Source organism: Etheostoma cragini, chromosome 19 (genome assembly GCF_013103735.1).
Source record: "Etheostoma cragini isolate CJK2018 chromosome 19, CSU_Ecrag_1.0, whole genome shotgun sequence".
Classification (NCBI taxonomy): Eukaryota; Metazoa; Chordata; class Actinopteri; order Perciformes; family Percidae; genus Etheostoma; species Etheostoma cragini.
The window spans coordinates 16006065-16020382 of record NC_048425.1 but is presented as its reverse complement, the minus strand read 5'-3'; the positions used below and the strand labels follow the sequence as shown (position 1 = coordinate 16020382).

General features: G+C 39.3%; 1 protein-coding gene across 1 annotated transcript in view; it reads right to left on the bottom strand.

The window, feature by feature from the left end:
- dvl2 (dishevelled segment polarity protein 2) overlaps positions 1 to 13976 on the bottom strand; it is a 20753-nt gene extending 6777 nt beyond the window's left edge. Inside the window, exons 1-5 of the mRNA XM_034856536.1 lie at positions 13441 to 13976; positions 8168 to 8237; positions 4213 to 4367; positions 1945 to 2054; positions 1594 to 1723 (exon numbers count right to left, since the gene is read on the bottom strand). Of these exons, the coding sequence (XP_034712427.1) occupies positions 1594 to 1723; positions 1945 to 2054; positions 4213 to 4367; positions 8168 to 8237; positions 13441 to 13601 (626 nt within the window). The 5' untranslated portion in view covers positions 13602 to 13976. The remainder of the gene's footprint in view (positions 1 to 1593; positions 1724 to 1944; positions 2055 to 4212; positions 4368 to 8167; positions 8238 to 13440) is intronic.
- Positions 13977 to 14318: the final 342 nt, after the last annotated feature.

Below are 14318 nucleotides of genomic sequence, written 5' to 3'. Positions count from 1 at the left end.
TGAGTCCAGTATAGTCCCTAGTAAGAGCAGCAGCGCGAACATGATGTAGCGTGTTCGCCTTTGCAGTCCTCTCCTTTTTAAACAACTTGTGTATTGTTGTGATAGTGCGTGTTGAGGGAATCTCATACCCGCCGTCGTCGTTGCGATTCTCAGACAGATGTCCTCCACAACCCTAGGGCCTGCAGTCTGTAGCTATCCACGTTGCTATGGCATTTGTTAGCGTCTCTTGCCTTTGTTTATCTAAACTTACCCACACGCTGCATCTAACGTAGTCGGCCGAAGCCTCGCGCCACTGTATGTGCCGTTGAATGATTTGCTGGTATCAACTGTCAAGGTGATATTTGAGACTGGAAGTACTCCAGTGATTTCCAGAAAATTCAACTTTGCAGTATTTACAAAGCCTGTGAGCAACAAACTTTTACAATAATAAAGAAATAGTAAAAACTGCATTAACGCTTGATAAAAAAAAAACGGCGTTAATTAATTTATGAGTTAACGCGATAATAACGTGTTAACTTGCCCAGTCCTAAAAAGAATAAATAAAAATTTACCAGAAATATTTTAAATGACTCCTCACATGTTATGCACAGAGAATATCAGCTTCTCCCTTCAAACAGACACTTTAGAGTTCATGCTTTCAATCGCATCTGACTTTAGAAGTCCTTTATACATCTATCCTATTGGTAAACCAGCAACATTAAATCCAGTGCAATATTTATTCAGGGTTACAAGTCTCCAAGACCTTGTCTGTGTGTTTGTTCATGCCATTTTCTGTTGTTATACTACATGTATGTTTGTTTCCTTACTCGGGTGTTTATGATATTTGTGGTAATGTGTTACGTATGTCCTTTGGGGCTATTCATCCTATGTATGTTTGTATGTATGCCTACGTGCTCTTTTTACCTTTTAGCCCTGACCGTCAATAAATGTATCATATCATAAAAACAATAGAATAAGACAATATGAAAATAACAAGGCAGCCAGAGCCATAAAAGCCTATATAAATCAAACTAACATTTCCACAAGGCAAGAAACATTTCTAATAATTTGACCTAATTAGCATTATCTTTTAATTTTTGGATGAACACATTACGTCTTGTATTTTATATTTCTAATCCAGTGTTTTAAAATTAAAGCTTTGTTGAAACTAAATTTACCTGGATGCATGAATTAATCTCCACAGACATTTTCTTTTAATACAAAAACTGGACAAAATAAAAACCTTGTTTTACCAAAAAATAACTAAAGGAATTGTAGCCAAATCATGAACTTTATAAAATAACCAATTGCTTATGGACATTTTGAGGTATGGATACATGGAGAGGAGACCCTTTTTAAAGCAAAAGCATGAGTGCAATTTAAAGATGAAATTACTATAGTTAAGATGGGTAACAGCAGATGTTAATATTGACTACTCTGAATTCTATTTATGTTGTTGTTTTTGCAGAAACATGTTTCCCATGACGCCAACCCAAGACATCTTATTGTGGTATAAATAACATGTAGGGTGTCTGAATTCCTTATTAAACAATCTCTCTCAAAGACACCGACAATCTTCTCAGTTAACCCTCCCATCTTATATCCATCTCCCACCTGCTCATGGTGTCGTCGTCCTCGGAGTCGCAGAAGCTGGTGGTTTCCAGCTCGCTGCTCATTACAGTGCTGGAGCTCTCGTACCCTGCCAGGTGGCGCTCCAGTCGACTTTGGCCATTCATTCGAGGCCCTTGGGACATCAGAGAAAAATCAGAAGATATTCACCATGAATATTCATGTTTTCTCATGTCAATGTTTGCATTCTCCCCCCCAATAGATTACAAACATTCCTTACTTCTTCATTTCATATACTCATTGTTCAGATGCTGGGAGCATGCCAAATGTTGAAGGCGTTGTGAACGAGCTTTTTTTTTCTCTTTTTAATCAGCACTGTGATCTGCTGTTTCTCACCGTGTGGCTCCATGCCTTCTCTGTGCCGAGGTCTCTCCCTCCTAAAGGAGACTACAGATTCGGTTTCAGTCTGGTCGTCCAAGGTCTCTACACTGCCTGTTGCATTGGGGCTGGAAAAGAAGAAGCAGGAGCATGGTAAGAATTAGAGCACGATGTAATTTCAACTGTTTCAATGTAATCATTTTACCACATTGACGTGCTTTTCCAGATAGGATTTTCACAATAATAGCCAATACACACATTTTATGACCCAAAGCAGTACTTCGCAGATTTAGCATTGCACCTTCATACCATTGTTAGACACATGATGGACCGTTTAAGGGGAAAAAAATCATTGATTTCCACATTAATCGTCTGGTGGCCTGAGAATTTGACAATGTGACTTATGAACTCTAGATTGGGGTAGTTATTATTTGGCAGCTTAACACTTTTAGAATAGGTTGGAAAAAAATGTTTTAACCTTTGCGTACTGTAAATTCTAATGATTACATTTAGCAGACTGTGGTCATTAAATTCAAAGAACTTTATTCATCCACACAGGGCCATTTAAAAAAGGTATATACAGAGAGCACAAACGCACAGGTCTAGCTTCGGTCTAGCTTTCAAAAACAGCAAATTCATTTTTGGTTATTGTCACGTCACCAAAACCATCTAGAGTGAGAAGCAAGAAGAAGCCAGAAAGCATGAGGCCACCCTTTCAAATCCACATCTTGTAACAGGCCAATGAGCGTGTGGCAACAACCAAACATCCCAGACAGCCTGTGAGGGGCAGCAGACTTCAGCACCACGCACACACCGACAAATATTACATAGAAAGACAGAGAACGCCTTGTGGTTCATGATGAAAGCAAAGAGAATAAAAATCATCTTCATCTGACGAGTCACAGAGACCCTGCAATTTGAATTACATTTAATTTTCCACAATGAGCAATGGTGTTGATCCAGCTCCAAATACACCATGGAAAGAAATAACTAATGTGGTTAATTCTCCACCAATGGAAAACCACACATTTAGTGAAGTTGAAAAGAAATTGTTTCATTTGAAATTGGATTAAAAAAACATAAGGCCACCCTCTTGCAGCCACGGGACACTGACAGGACGAGGTCCAGATAGAAGAAATGAATGAGAGCGCTGCAGCTGTAATGGGAGTTGCCCACGTAATGGGTGCGAACTCAGTTTGAACCCCAAACCAAACTTAAAGAGTTTCAGACAACATACTTCTTGAGGAACTAAGAGCAATGGTAGGAAGCTATTTTAGTTTCTTTGTTTTGGACACTACAGACTCTTTTCAAATTAAAGTAATGGTTTCCTCATAATTTTGTAGGATAAGATGGATGCTAAAGAATAAGGAAAAGACCAGAGGATTTTTAGGTGTTCTTGACTAGACTGCCTTGTGGTTTTCACACTGTTAAAAGCTATTATCACTATTTTTTATATTAACTTTGGATCAAATGACTGTGTGTAATGTAAAAGGGATAGTTTGTAGTAACAAACCCACAGAGAATTATAACCTGACTCTGCAGTTACTGTTAGCTCAATGAACAGTTTTAGCCTCTTTCAGCTTAATGCTTTGGATTTACAGTCCGCAACTTGAGGGTTTTGGTTCCATCTACACACTCATTAGCGTCTTTCAATGCAAAAGCTCTGTTAAATCCACTATACACTACCTGCCCAACACTTAACAGCAGACAGTTAGTTAGAAAATAGCTGGAGTTAGCAACTAGCTGGTGAACATCGAGCATTTAGAAGACAATTCTCTCAAGAGTTAGTGCAAAACACAACTAAATGGAGAGTGGATTTTGGACTTACACTCATCAGCTTGCCTGAAAAACCAACCAAATAAATGCTAAAAACTATGGAGGTGGATAAAATAACAAAAGACAGAAGCTCTTATTTTGTTCTTTTTTATATCATTAAGATTAAAAAATTGAGTTGGTACACTATGGTACTATAAACTAGTATAATCAAACTGTGTTAGAACATTTTGAAATCAAATCTGTGTGCATGTTTAATGTTCTGAGAACGTCTCCCAGAAAGGGTCATGTCAACAACAAGGGCGGTCCCAGCTAAGATCAGGTTCAGATGAGCTGTAGTATTCTCGCTATTCTTGTAGTAACTTGATACTGAGCTTGTATAAGATATTCTTGAAAAGCTGAAGCATCTACATTACAGCTCTGGGAAAAACACAAGCGGATGCTAAGTTTTAAAGTATTGGAAAAAAGTGCAGCTTTTGAGAGTTTTTTTTGACTTGTGTGTGCTTTGCTTACTGGAAAGAGGGCGGTCTGGAATCCCCAATGCCCCCAGTCCTCTCTGCAGGTGGGGGTGGGAGTGGCGGAGGAGGGGGCGAAGGCTGGGTAATCGTTTCCACAGGGGGGACCACTGCCACTGGAGGCTCTGCTGTTGGAGTGTCTGAAGATACCAACTTATAAAGGGACAAAAAAAGATTAAGAGACAAAAACAGAAATAATCTGAGGTAAAAGGTAGGGAGACGGAATGTCGAGTGGAGAGAAATTTGCAAAAAAAGAAGAAAAAAAACTAATATATATATATATATATATATATATATATATATATATATATATATATATATATATATATATATATATATATATATATATATATATATATATATATATATAAGGGTTGGGCAATTTAACGCATTATGGCGTTAACTCATTAAATAATTAACGCTGAAAATTTTTTTATTGCGCGTTATTATTTCTTTATTATTGTAAAAGTTTGTTGCTTACAGGCTTTGTAAATATTGTTAAATTTTCTTATCACCGGAGTACTTCCAGTCTGAAATATCACCTTGACAGTTGATACCAGCAAATCATTCAACGAAACACACAGTGGCGCAAGGCTTTGGCCGGCTACGTTAGATGCAGCGTGTGGGTAAGCTTAGATAAACAAAGGCAAGAGAAGCTAACAAATGGCATAGCAACGTGGATAGCTACAGACTGCAGGCCCTAGGGTTGTGGAGGACGTCGGTCTGAGAATCGCAACAACAACGGCAGGTATGAGATTCCCTCAACACACACCATCAGACTCCCAGTTGTATGAAAAGGAGAGGACTGCAAAACATGCACCCGCTGTTTCTCTTACTAGGGGACTACTGGACTAACTGAGGACTGGTGGACTCACTGGGTAACCATGTCCTCTGCTTTCTGCACGGTCTCCAACGTTCTGTCACAGTGTCTCTGCCTAACAGCGCGTTTGACAGTGTTCCACAGTGTCTCTGCTTTACAGCGTGTTGGGCAGTGTCCCTCAGTGTCTCTGCATAACAACGCATTTGACAGTGTCCTTGCAAAGTGCAGAAAAGTTGTGCTGCAGAGTTAGAGCAACAACAGAAGAACATGGACAGTGAAGAACATGGAGTCGCTTATGCAACACGTTCCAACCAGATGGAATTCATCTCTGGGCATTATAAATACATTGTTTGAGATGTACATTAAATACTTTATTTAACTGCTACTTTATTAACAAAATGCTGGTAAGGTTTTGCAGAACAAATGTTATGGCACTTTTGTTCATATGGCAGAATATTTAAAATAAGATTGCACTATATACACTACTTTTGAATTCATTATTGTGGGAATGCTGTTCCACAGCATTCCAACTATTGTTATTCGGTTCTTTATTTATCTTCTTACTGATTTAAGCAATTTATCCAATTTAGCTTTAGCATTTCAATTAATTTTGAATATTTCCACCTTTTTTACATTAGTGGTGTTATTAAACTTGATTAAAGCCATTCCTATTCCTATTTTTACTACTTAAGCTTCTTCTTACTGATTTAAGCTATTCAACCAGGTTAGCTTTAGCAATTCAGCTATCCAGCATTTTTAGCTTGGTTAGCTTTAGCAATTCAGCATACCCACGCATTTTCTGCAGGAAATGCATTTTCTAGTTTCATTTTGCGATTAAAAATTGTAATCTCTGCCCAGCTCTTTTATTTATATTTATATATATATATATATATATATATATATATATATATATATATATATATATATATATATATATATATATATATATATATATATATATATATATATATATATATATATATACACATACAGGGCGGGGGAAGAGAGGGTGAGAAAATGAGAGGAATCAAAGTAGGAGTGGTAAGGTGCTGGAGGGATGAAAAGCGGGTAAGATGTCAACTACTTTGACACACAAACACTACTCTTTTCAGTTGGCGGTCTCAAGGGCATACTGAAATGCTATCTTACACTTAACCTGTCTCTCTTCACTATACAACAAAGCGCACACGCAATGTAGTTAAGCTCAGTTAACCAAAAGAATTGGGCTGTAATAAGAAAATCTTATTAATGCTGGGAATATTCCCAATCCACACACTTTAACACCACAGCATTTGTAAATGCATGCACACACATTGTTCAGTTCCTAGCTTTTGAACGTTTGGTGCATTCAATGAGTTTAGATAAACAAGCCTTGCATTCCCTGTCAAAATACCTCGACCAAATGGAGTCTATCAGCCTGTACAGACAGAAGCACTCCTTGCTCCCCCCCTAATGGCTATGTGACTATGAAACACTCGTCTTCTGGGATCCCTCAATCCTTCTTGGCCCGTAGATCAGTACATATATCACATATCAGTCCCTCTGGTCTCTGAGCTTTGTTCCCCCCCCATTAATGCCGTCCCTCCTTCTTATGCACTTAACAGATGCTTCGGCCTCAAACGGGCTTATCTAGGCCTGGCCCCAATGTTTTGTCTCTATTTAAATGTAACTCGCAGGGTGGGGTACATCCACTGGGCCTTCTATTGGAGAGATGGAAAGTAAGTAACTGCAAGCTTGAGTATTAACACAATGAGTGGAGCATTTTCCTTCCTTGTGGTTTTTTAGTTTTTGGCTCTGGTTGCATTATCAAATAAGTTTAAGATAGATTAAGATTAATGTATTTATTATTATTATTATTTATTAGTCCCACACGGGGAAATTACAATTTACACTCTGTTGTCATTACACACGGGCCTAAATTACACACACATGCTCATGACCTATACATGCACTAATAGAGAGATGTCAGAGTGAGGTGGCTGCCCATGAAAAAGCCCCGAGCAGTTCGGGGTTCATAGCACCATGGCACCAGGAGGTGAACTGGCACCTCTCCAGCTACCAGTCCACCACCATACTTTGGTCCGTGTGTTGACTTGAACTACCAACTGTCCGGTTTCCAACCCAACTCCCTACGGTCCAAGCTACTTTTTTTGCAATGTGCAGATTTGTTAGATTACGTAATGTATCTGCAGACTTAGTGACTTTCAAATGGCCTAACAGCAACACTGAACATATAGTCCTGATTTTGAGTCTTTAATGACTCTTGCAGAGTATAAAAACTGTCGAAAACACGTCAAGAGTACTGCAATGTTTCCTGTATAATTGTACAGGGATGGCAGGCCGCCAGGATAACGGGAACCCCCCACCAGGCCAGAAGAAATCTTTTTAGGAATGGAAAAAAAACTATGCACTGCTATGAACTGCAGCGACGTACTGCTGTGTGTCCATGAAGAGGGCAACTGTCTGTAGTTGGATGGGATTCATGCCAATGTGAAGAGTTTGTGTGGATTTCGAAAAAGTAAGTGATAATTATTTAAAGAAACCTTGAAGTGTTAAATAGAGAACAGAATGGGGTGTGGCGATAGCACAAAAACTGAACATTTTTTATAGTCGAGCCAAACTACCAGTACTTGCTTTTGGATAAGGTGACTCAGACCGAGGCTAAAGCTACAGACGATTTTTTCTCATCGATGTTGTGAGTCCGTTTCCTCCTGTTTAACCTGGCGGAACAGTTGGTGTAGCTTTCCCACTCATTCCAGGAGATTGTTGCCAAGATATTTTTATAACCATATAATACTCACCGAAGCACAAAGCTAAATTAGAAAAGAGTCTATGATGTTGCAATATGATATACAATTGAACGATGTTGACTGCTATAATTTGAAATAATTACTTCATTTTATCGCTGCTCATTAGACAGGATCATTATTCTGAGGGAGGTCTGGGAGAATGCACAGGGAAAGGAAAACAAGACTGGCTTTTAAGATGAAAGCCAGGTCTTGACATTTTCACAGAAGCCTCAGTGGGAAATTACTGAAATTATGTCATTTACGAATTTAGAGCAATGGTCACCAGTGAAATCTGGATACCTCACACTCCCATTTCAATAAGAAACAGGTTTATTGTTTCTTACCCATGAAACCACTCTGCCGTTGAAACATGGCAACTTGGCACTGTCATCAGAAATCTCTTCCTTCACCACCCTGAAAAACAGAGACAAAGTGAGATTAAAAAGGTATGAATTGTTCTATCTTTATAACATTATGGCATGTTATGAGGTGTCTGGATGGTATAGCGGGGTACAGGAATGAGGGCTGAACAGAACATCAAGGTTTTAGTTAACTCAAAGAAAAAGGGAGAATTTAATAGTTTACATTTCTGACACATTATATAAAATATATTGGGCTATGACGACAGCAAGGCGAAACTAAATCAAATGATTTCATTATAAAATAGGACTGAAATATGTTCTGAGAAGCTGTTCTTGTTTGCTTGTCGTATTCTGTAGTTAACGGGTGTTTCAAGGTTTGTGGCACACATCACAACTAACCAAAGTAGCACTAGTAGAGCAATACTTAGACTAAGCAATTTTTTATTAAAAAGGATGTAGTTGTATGTAGCACGTGTTTATTTTTCTGTGTTTAAAGTCTTTTATTTTGTGTTTAAAGTCTTTTAATATTGAGTATCTGCTGTTTTTGAGTCCAATCCAATACTTATATTTACCTAAATGTTTATTAAATATGTATATGACATTTGTATAAATGTAGACTACTAAATCTGGATCAGCCCCGATACCAATCCTTAGGATTGGTCTGGGACACCTCTATTTGTATACCTAACAAAGAAAGCTTGTAATCAATGTTAATATTTGGTACAGTAGCCTTTGTTTGCTATTACAGAGGTTAGGGTTAGAAACACGGAGTTTGAGCTCCCTCTAAAGATTCTCTATTGGGTTTAGGTCTGGAGACTGGCTAGGCCACGCCAGAACCTTGATATGCTTCTTACAGAGCCACTCCTTGGTTATCCTGGCTGTGTTCTTCGGGTCATTGTCATGTTGGAAGACCCAGCCTCGACCCATCTTCAATGCTCTAACTGAGGGAAGGAGGTTGTTCCCCAACATCTCACAATACATGGCCTCGGTCATCCTCTCCTTAATACAGTGAAGTCGCCCTCTCCGATATGCAGAAAAAAAAAACCAAAGCATGATGCTACCACCCCCATGCTTTACAGTAGGGATGGTGTTCTTGGGATGGTACTCATCATTCTTCTTCCTCCAAACACGGTTAGTGGAATTATGACCCAAAAGTTAGATTTTGGTCTCATCTGACCACATGACTTTCACCCATGACTCCTCTGGATCATCCAAATGGTCATTGGCAAACTTAAGACGGGCCTTGACATGTGCAGGTTTAAACAGGGGAACCTTCTATGCCCTGCATGATTTCAATCCATGACGTCTTAGTGTATTACCAACAGTAACCTTGGAAACGGTGGTCCCAGTCTCTAGCAGTGGACATGCACCTACGATGACAATTTCAGACCACTCCATGATTTCTAAGTGGGAGAACTTGCAAAATAGCAGGGTGTTCGAATACTTATTTTCCTCACTTTAAATAAGTCTGATGGTAAAGTTATGTAGGATTTATGAATGTACGTTAGTAAGAGGAGGCTTCATAAGGGTGCTATTTAGGGCTGAACAATATTGTGTTTTAGCATCAACATCGCGATGTGCGCATGCCTAATAGTCACATTGCAGGACGTTAAAATGCTGCTTGATAGAAAAGTTAACTTTTCACCGTTCTCCTTTTACATGATTATTTCCGGCCAACTCTTACCTTATAATCTTCTGAATATAGCCACAGTGATTAATACAGGGAGAGTTGTGTGGCGCTTATAGTCTAAATTAGCTTTGTAGCAACTCATTAGGCAATGGCTTGAATATAACTGATGTTCATTAATATCAAAAAGTTAAGCACTAAAGCTTTAAGCTTTTAATGCATCATAAATACAAAATCCATTTGTAATGAAAGTACAATTATATCACTGGTATTATACTCTGGTCATATTGGCTTACCAAAATACCACCCTCACTGTGAATCACAGCAGATCTTAAAGGGAAGAACAATTTACCTTAATTTCCTTCTTCTGGCAAGTGATTGACGCCATGAAATTTCTTAACGCAAAGAGCTGAAACCAACTGCTTTTGAGGCTCCTTGACAAATTACACAAACCACTAAATTCAATATGCAAAAAAATCCAATACACATAAAAACAATAACCTCTCAGTAACAGCCAGTGTGAGAGCCCAGTGTCCACATGGACAAAGCTCTTCTTAAAAGGAAACACACTCGTGCTGGCTCCTCCATAGTCTTCCTCCATGTTTGTCAAAAAGACAGCATTCAGCTTCAGCTATGAACCCCCCAAAGCCTGCCACTACGGTATTAAAGTAGTTAACTGGGAAAGAGGATGGGTATGAGTGCTATAGAGAGGACATTTGATTGCTCCTCTTCAAAAGTTCTCTTTTTCCAGCTTCATCTGCCTCCTCTTATGTGTGTGCAAGACTTGGTCAGGCTCCAATGGGCTTAAGTAAGCAGCTGTTGAGAGCTGGTTTTGTGGGTGAGCGTAAGCATATGGCCAGATTGTTGTGGACACTGGTGGGGAACTGTTGCAGGAAGACTTTGCTTTTGAGAACTGTGTCTGGGGCTACCGAATGTGGGTAAACCCATTTTTCCTCTATTATTTAAAGGTTCCCCCTCACGCTGCGAGAAACTGCATCTAGATAGCAAAGAACTGATGTAACATTCTTCTCCTGAGAGTGATATTGTCTTCATTTCTTGGCCCTCCAAACAAACAAGTGAACACAGTGGAGAATCATTTCACACACTCTAAAATGCCTCGAATAATGCACAAACAACCCGGAAATATGCAGAGTCCTGTTGGATTTACCCCCAATTCACTTTTTTTCCAGTCCCTTGCTACCATCAAACTATTTACAACCAACACAGCATCACCTTTCTTACAATGAATCTTACTTATACAGCTCCCTGATGCCACTTACATCAGACGTACATAGAATAATATCTACTAACTCTGAATGAACACCACCCCAGTCTTTTTCCCTTTTCTTCTCCCTGTTGACACCCCAGACAGCCAGCAAGTGGCCTCTGTCCAGCCCTAAGTTCCCAGCACCGGCCCTGGCTTTCTCTGCTCCATGGCTCTCCCACACTGCCACACACAGACTGCACTGGTCGACAGCTGGCCTCGTACCGGGGTAAATGAAAACACACTATTACACACTCCTTTCTTGGGTTGGGGGGGGGGGCATCTCTGCTTTGATTGGACAGCTGACTAAGAGCTATGTTTGAAACTTTTCATCTGAACTCAGTTGGAGATATTCAAATGAAAGAGTGTATGCCAGGCAGAAATGTAATTTTTTTTCCAACACACTCTCTTTGAGAGAGTTTGGTGTGGGTGGCTTGAAATGATGACTTTTTTCCTTATGAAAAAACAAAAAACATTGTGTGCTCAGGTACAAGGACACAGAGTGTAAACATGTCCTATCCAGTAACACAGAGACACGCTCTTAATTTGACAGCTAACTTGGAAATTAAACTGGTAATTGTGGTAAGGCTAGGCAAGTTCAAATCATTAATGGAGACCATTAGAGTGTAAAAAGAAGGTCTCATGGATATTACTTTGCAGATAAAATATTTTCAAGTTTGGTTTTTAGATTCAAATGTACTCACAGTTGCCAGTTTATTAGGTACACCTAGCTAAAAACATCTGCAGTCAAATACAAAAGTCCTTTCATAAATCCTACCTTCATCAAGGTTAACATGTTCAGTTTTTTTTGTATGTGTTCATTTAAAGGTATGATCACTTTGGAGGCTGTAGTCTATGGGCTTGTTGAACTAAATTGCATTACAGAGACATGGTAAGGTGTGTCTAATAATTGCCTAGTCTTATTTATATAAATGGAGTAGACAATGGCTATTTTTCATTGAAACAATATAAGCTAAATGACCTGTCAATCACTTTGAGCTCTAAGAACTTGAATTGGACTATTTTCACAATTGTCTGACATTTGTTTGACCAAGCGATTGATTAATAACATTGCTAGGCTACATAGTCCGATCAAGCATCATTTCTGACATAATAAAAAGCAAGCTGCTCACCTCATTGTGGGAAAATTGTTCTTGATAAATAACTGATATTATTAAAATGGCATCAATACATGTTTGTGGATGTAATGACTGATCACTCAACTTCTCATTTCAACAACCACACGTGGAGTATTTTTAAATAGCACTCACAGATTTTGTCAAAGGAATCTCTCTACAAGTCAGTTACTGGTGTTATTAATATTCAGACGATATGCATCTGAGGAGCAGCTTTAGCCTGCCAGCTCTGCCAAGGCCTAATGAAAAGTTATCCCAAATCCATTTTATCTTGGTGTTTGAGCGGATACTGCAGCCCCTTTGGAACAGGCTCCGATGGTGCCATCCAAAGAGGAAAAGAGCCCGGCCTTAATAATCGTCCAAGACTACAATGCATTTAATGGAAGCCCTAAGGGTCGCACAGGGTGAATAAACCACAAACATGCATTCCTCTGCAGGAAACTGCAGAGCAGCTGCACAGAAAAAAAGATTAATTGATAGAGAAGAGGAGACAGCTCTTTTTGGAGGAGTGCATTGTGAGAAAGGGGAGAGGAAGATAGGAAGCCAGGGAATAAAGGGTGGCAGGCAGGCCAAAGTGTTAAAGAGGGGAGACAAAACCCTGGCTTCAGTCCCAAAAGAAAGAAAAGGCAAGGATTTCACAAGATGATGGACTGAAGGAGGGAGGGAGGGATGAGGATTAGGGAAAAGAAAAGCAGCAGGGACAGGGAATGCCTCCCATTGTAATGATGATGTTTTCTGAGAAATGTCCCAGCCTATATACCCTTAGTATTTATACAGCCACTTGGATATTCATAGTCATAGTAATTATTTGAACATTGAAGTTTCTGATTAGGGATCAGAAAGGCGACGTTCCTGGTTAACTTCCTCAAGTGTATTATCCCTTTTACATTATTCCCTGTGACAAATACACGACAGCCGGTCACAAGATGGGATTGCATGACTTTTTGACACGCAGACAGGCATGCATTTCATTAAAGATGTGTTTCTTTAATTAACTAAGCATTTTAGTGTTTACGTATGCCAAGTAAATCTTCCTCCACTCAGCAAATAAAGAAACATTAAAGGATTGTTTTCTAACTTTTACAACTGTTGTCACACAATTTAAGTATCTTTACTCTCACTACCTTAGCTGTTCACAACTTTTAACAGCTTTTATCACTCCTCATTTTGCATGCAAACCACAAAGCTCTTTTCCGATCAAGGAAAAACAGAAATCACTGCAGCTCACCCGAAGTCTTGGTCCATAGACTTGAAGAAGAATTTGTAGTTCGGCTTGTTCAAGACCTGTTTAAAATCCAGTAAAGTGATATTTTCGGCTGCAATAGGTATCTTCACCAAATACGGCGTCTCCTCTTCGTCGATGTGATAAATTATTTTGGTTTCCGCCATCTCTATGGTTGCTCTTTTCCAAGCTGGAAGTTACCCCAAGAAACACACTATGAGGCGAGGTAGCGTTAACTTTGTTGGGTAGTTAGCTAGCGGCGCAGCTAGCTAGGTGGCTAACGAGACGGCAGAGGTGAAACGATGATGGCCACTGAGATTTTCAGTCCAAGCAGAGGACGTAAAGCCTTGTAACCCTGCTCAGAAGCTCGCTGTCCGACTTTAAAAAAGTAAAACACTCACATTCTCCCGCATTGTTACCGACGGGCGAAAAACTACGGACAGGCTACATTCACAGGACCTAACTACCAACAACTTTTCCCCTAACAAAAACATACAGAGGAGGGGGGCTAAAAACTTTTCACCACTTTTTGCGAGCCAACGCGGCGTGTGACGTAAACACGTATCCTCCCTTTTTTTACGTACTCTCCCAACCTCCCCCAACATTTTTTATTATTAAAAATATATGTAACTTTTAATGGAGTAAATAGAAGGCTACAATATGTATCTACAGAATGTAGAAGAGTTGTATAAGTATAAAGTAGCTTAAAATGGAAATACTCAAAGTACAAGTAGCCTACTTAAAAATTGTATTTAAGTAGGCCCACAGTAGGCTATCAAATGAGCAGGCTATTGGACAGCTTATAGGCTACACATTCATAGACCACCTACTTTTTATAATGTTGTTTGAATGCTTCTGTTACCCCCTTTTGTTATTGTTGTATT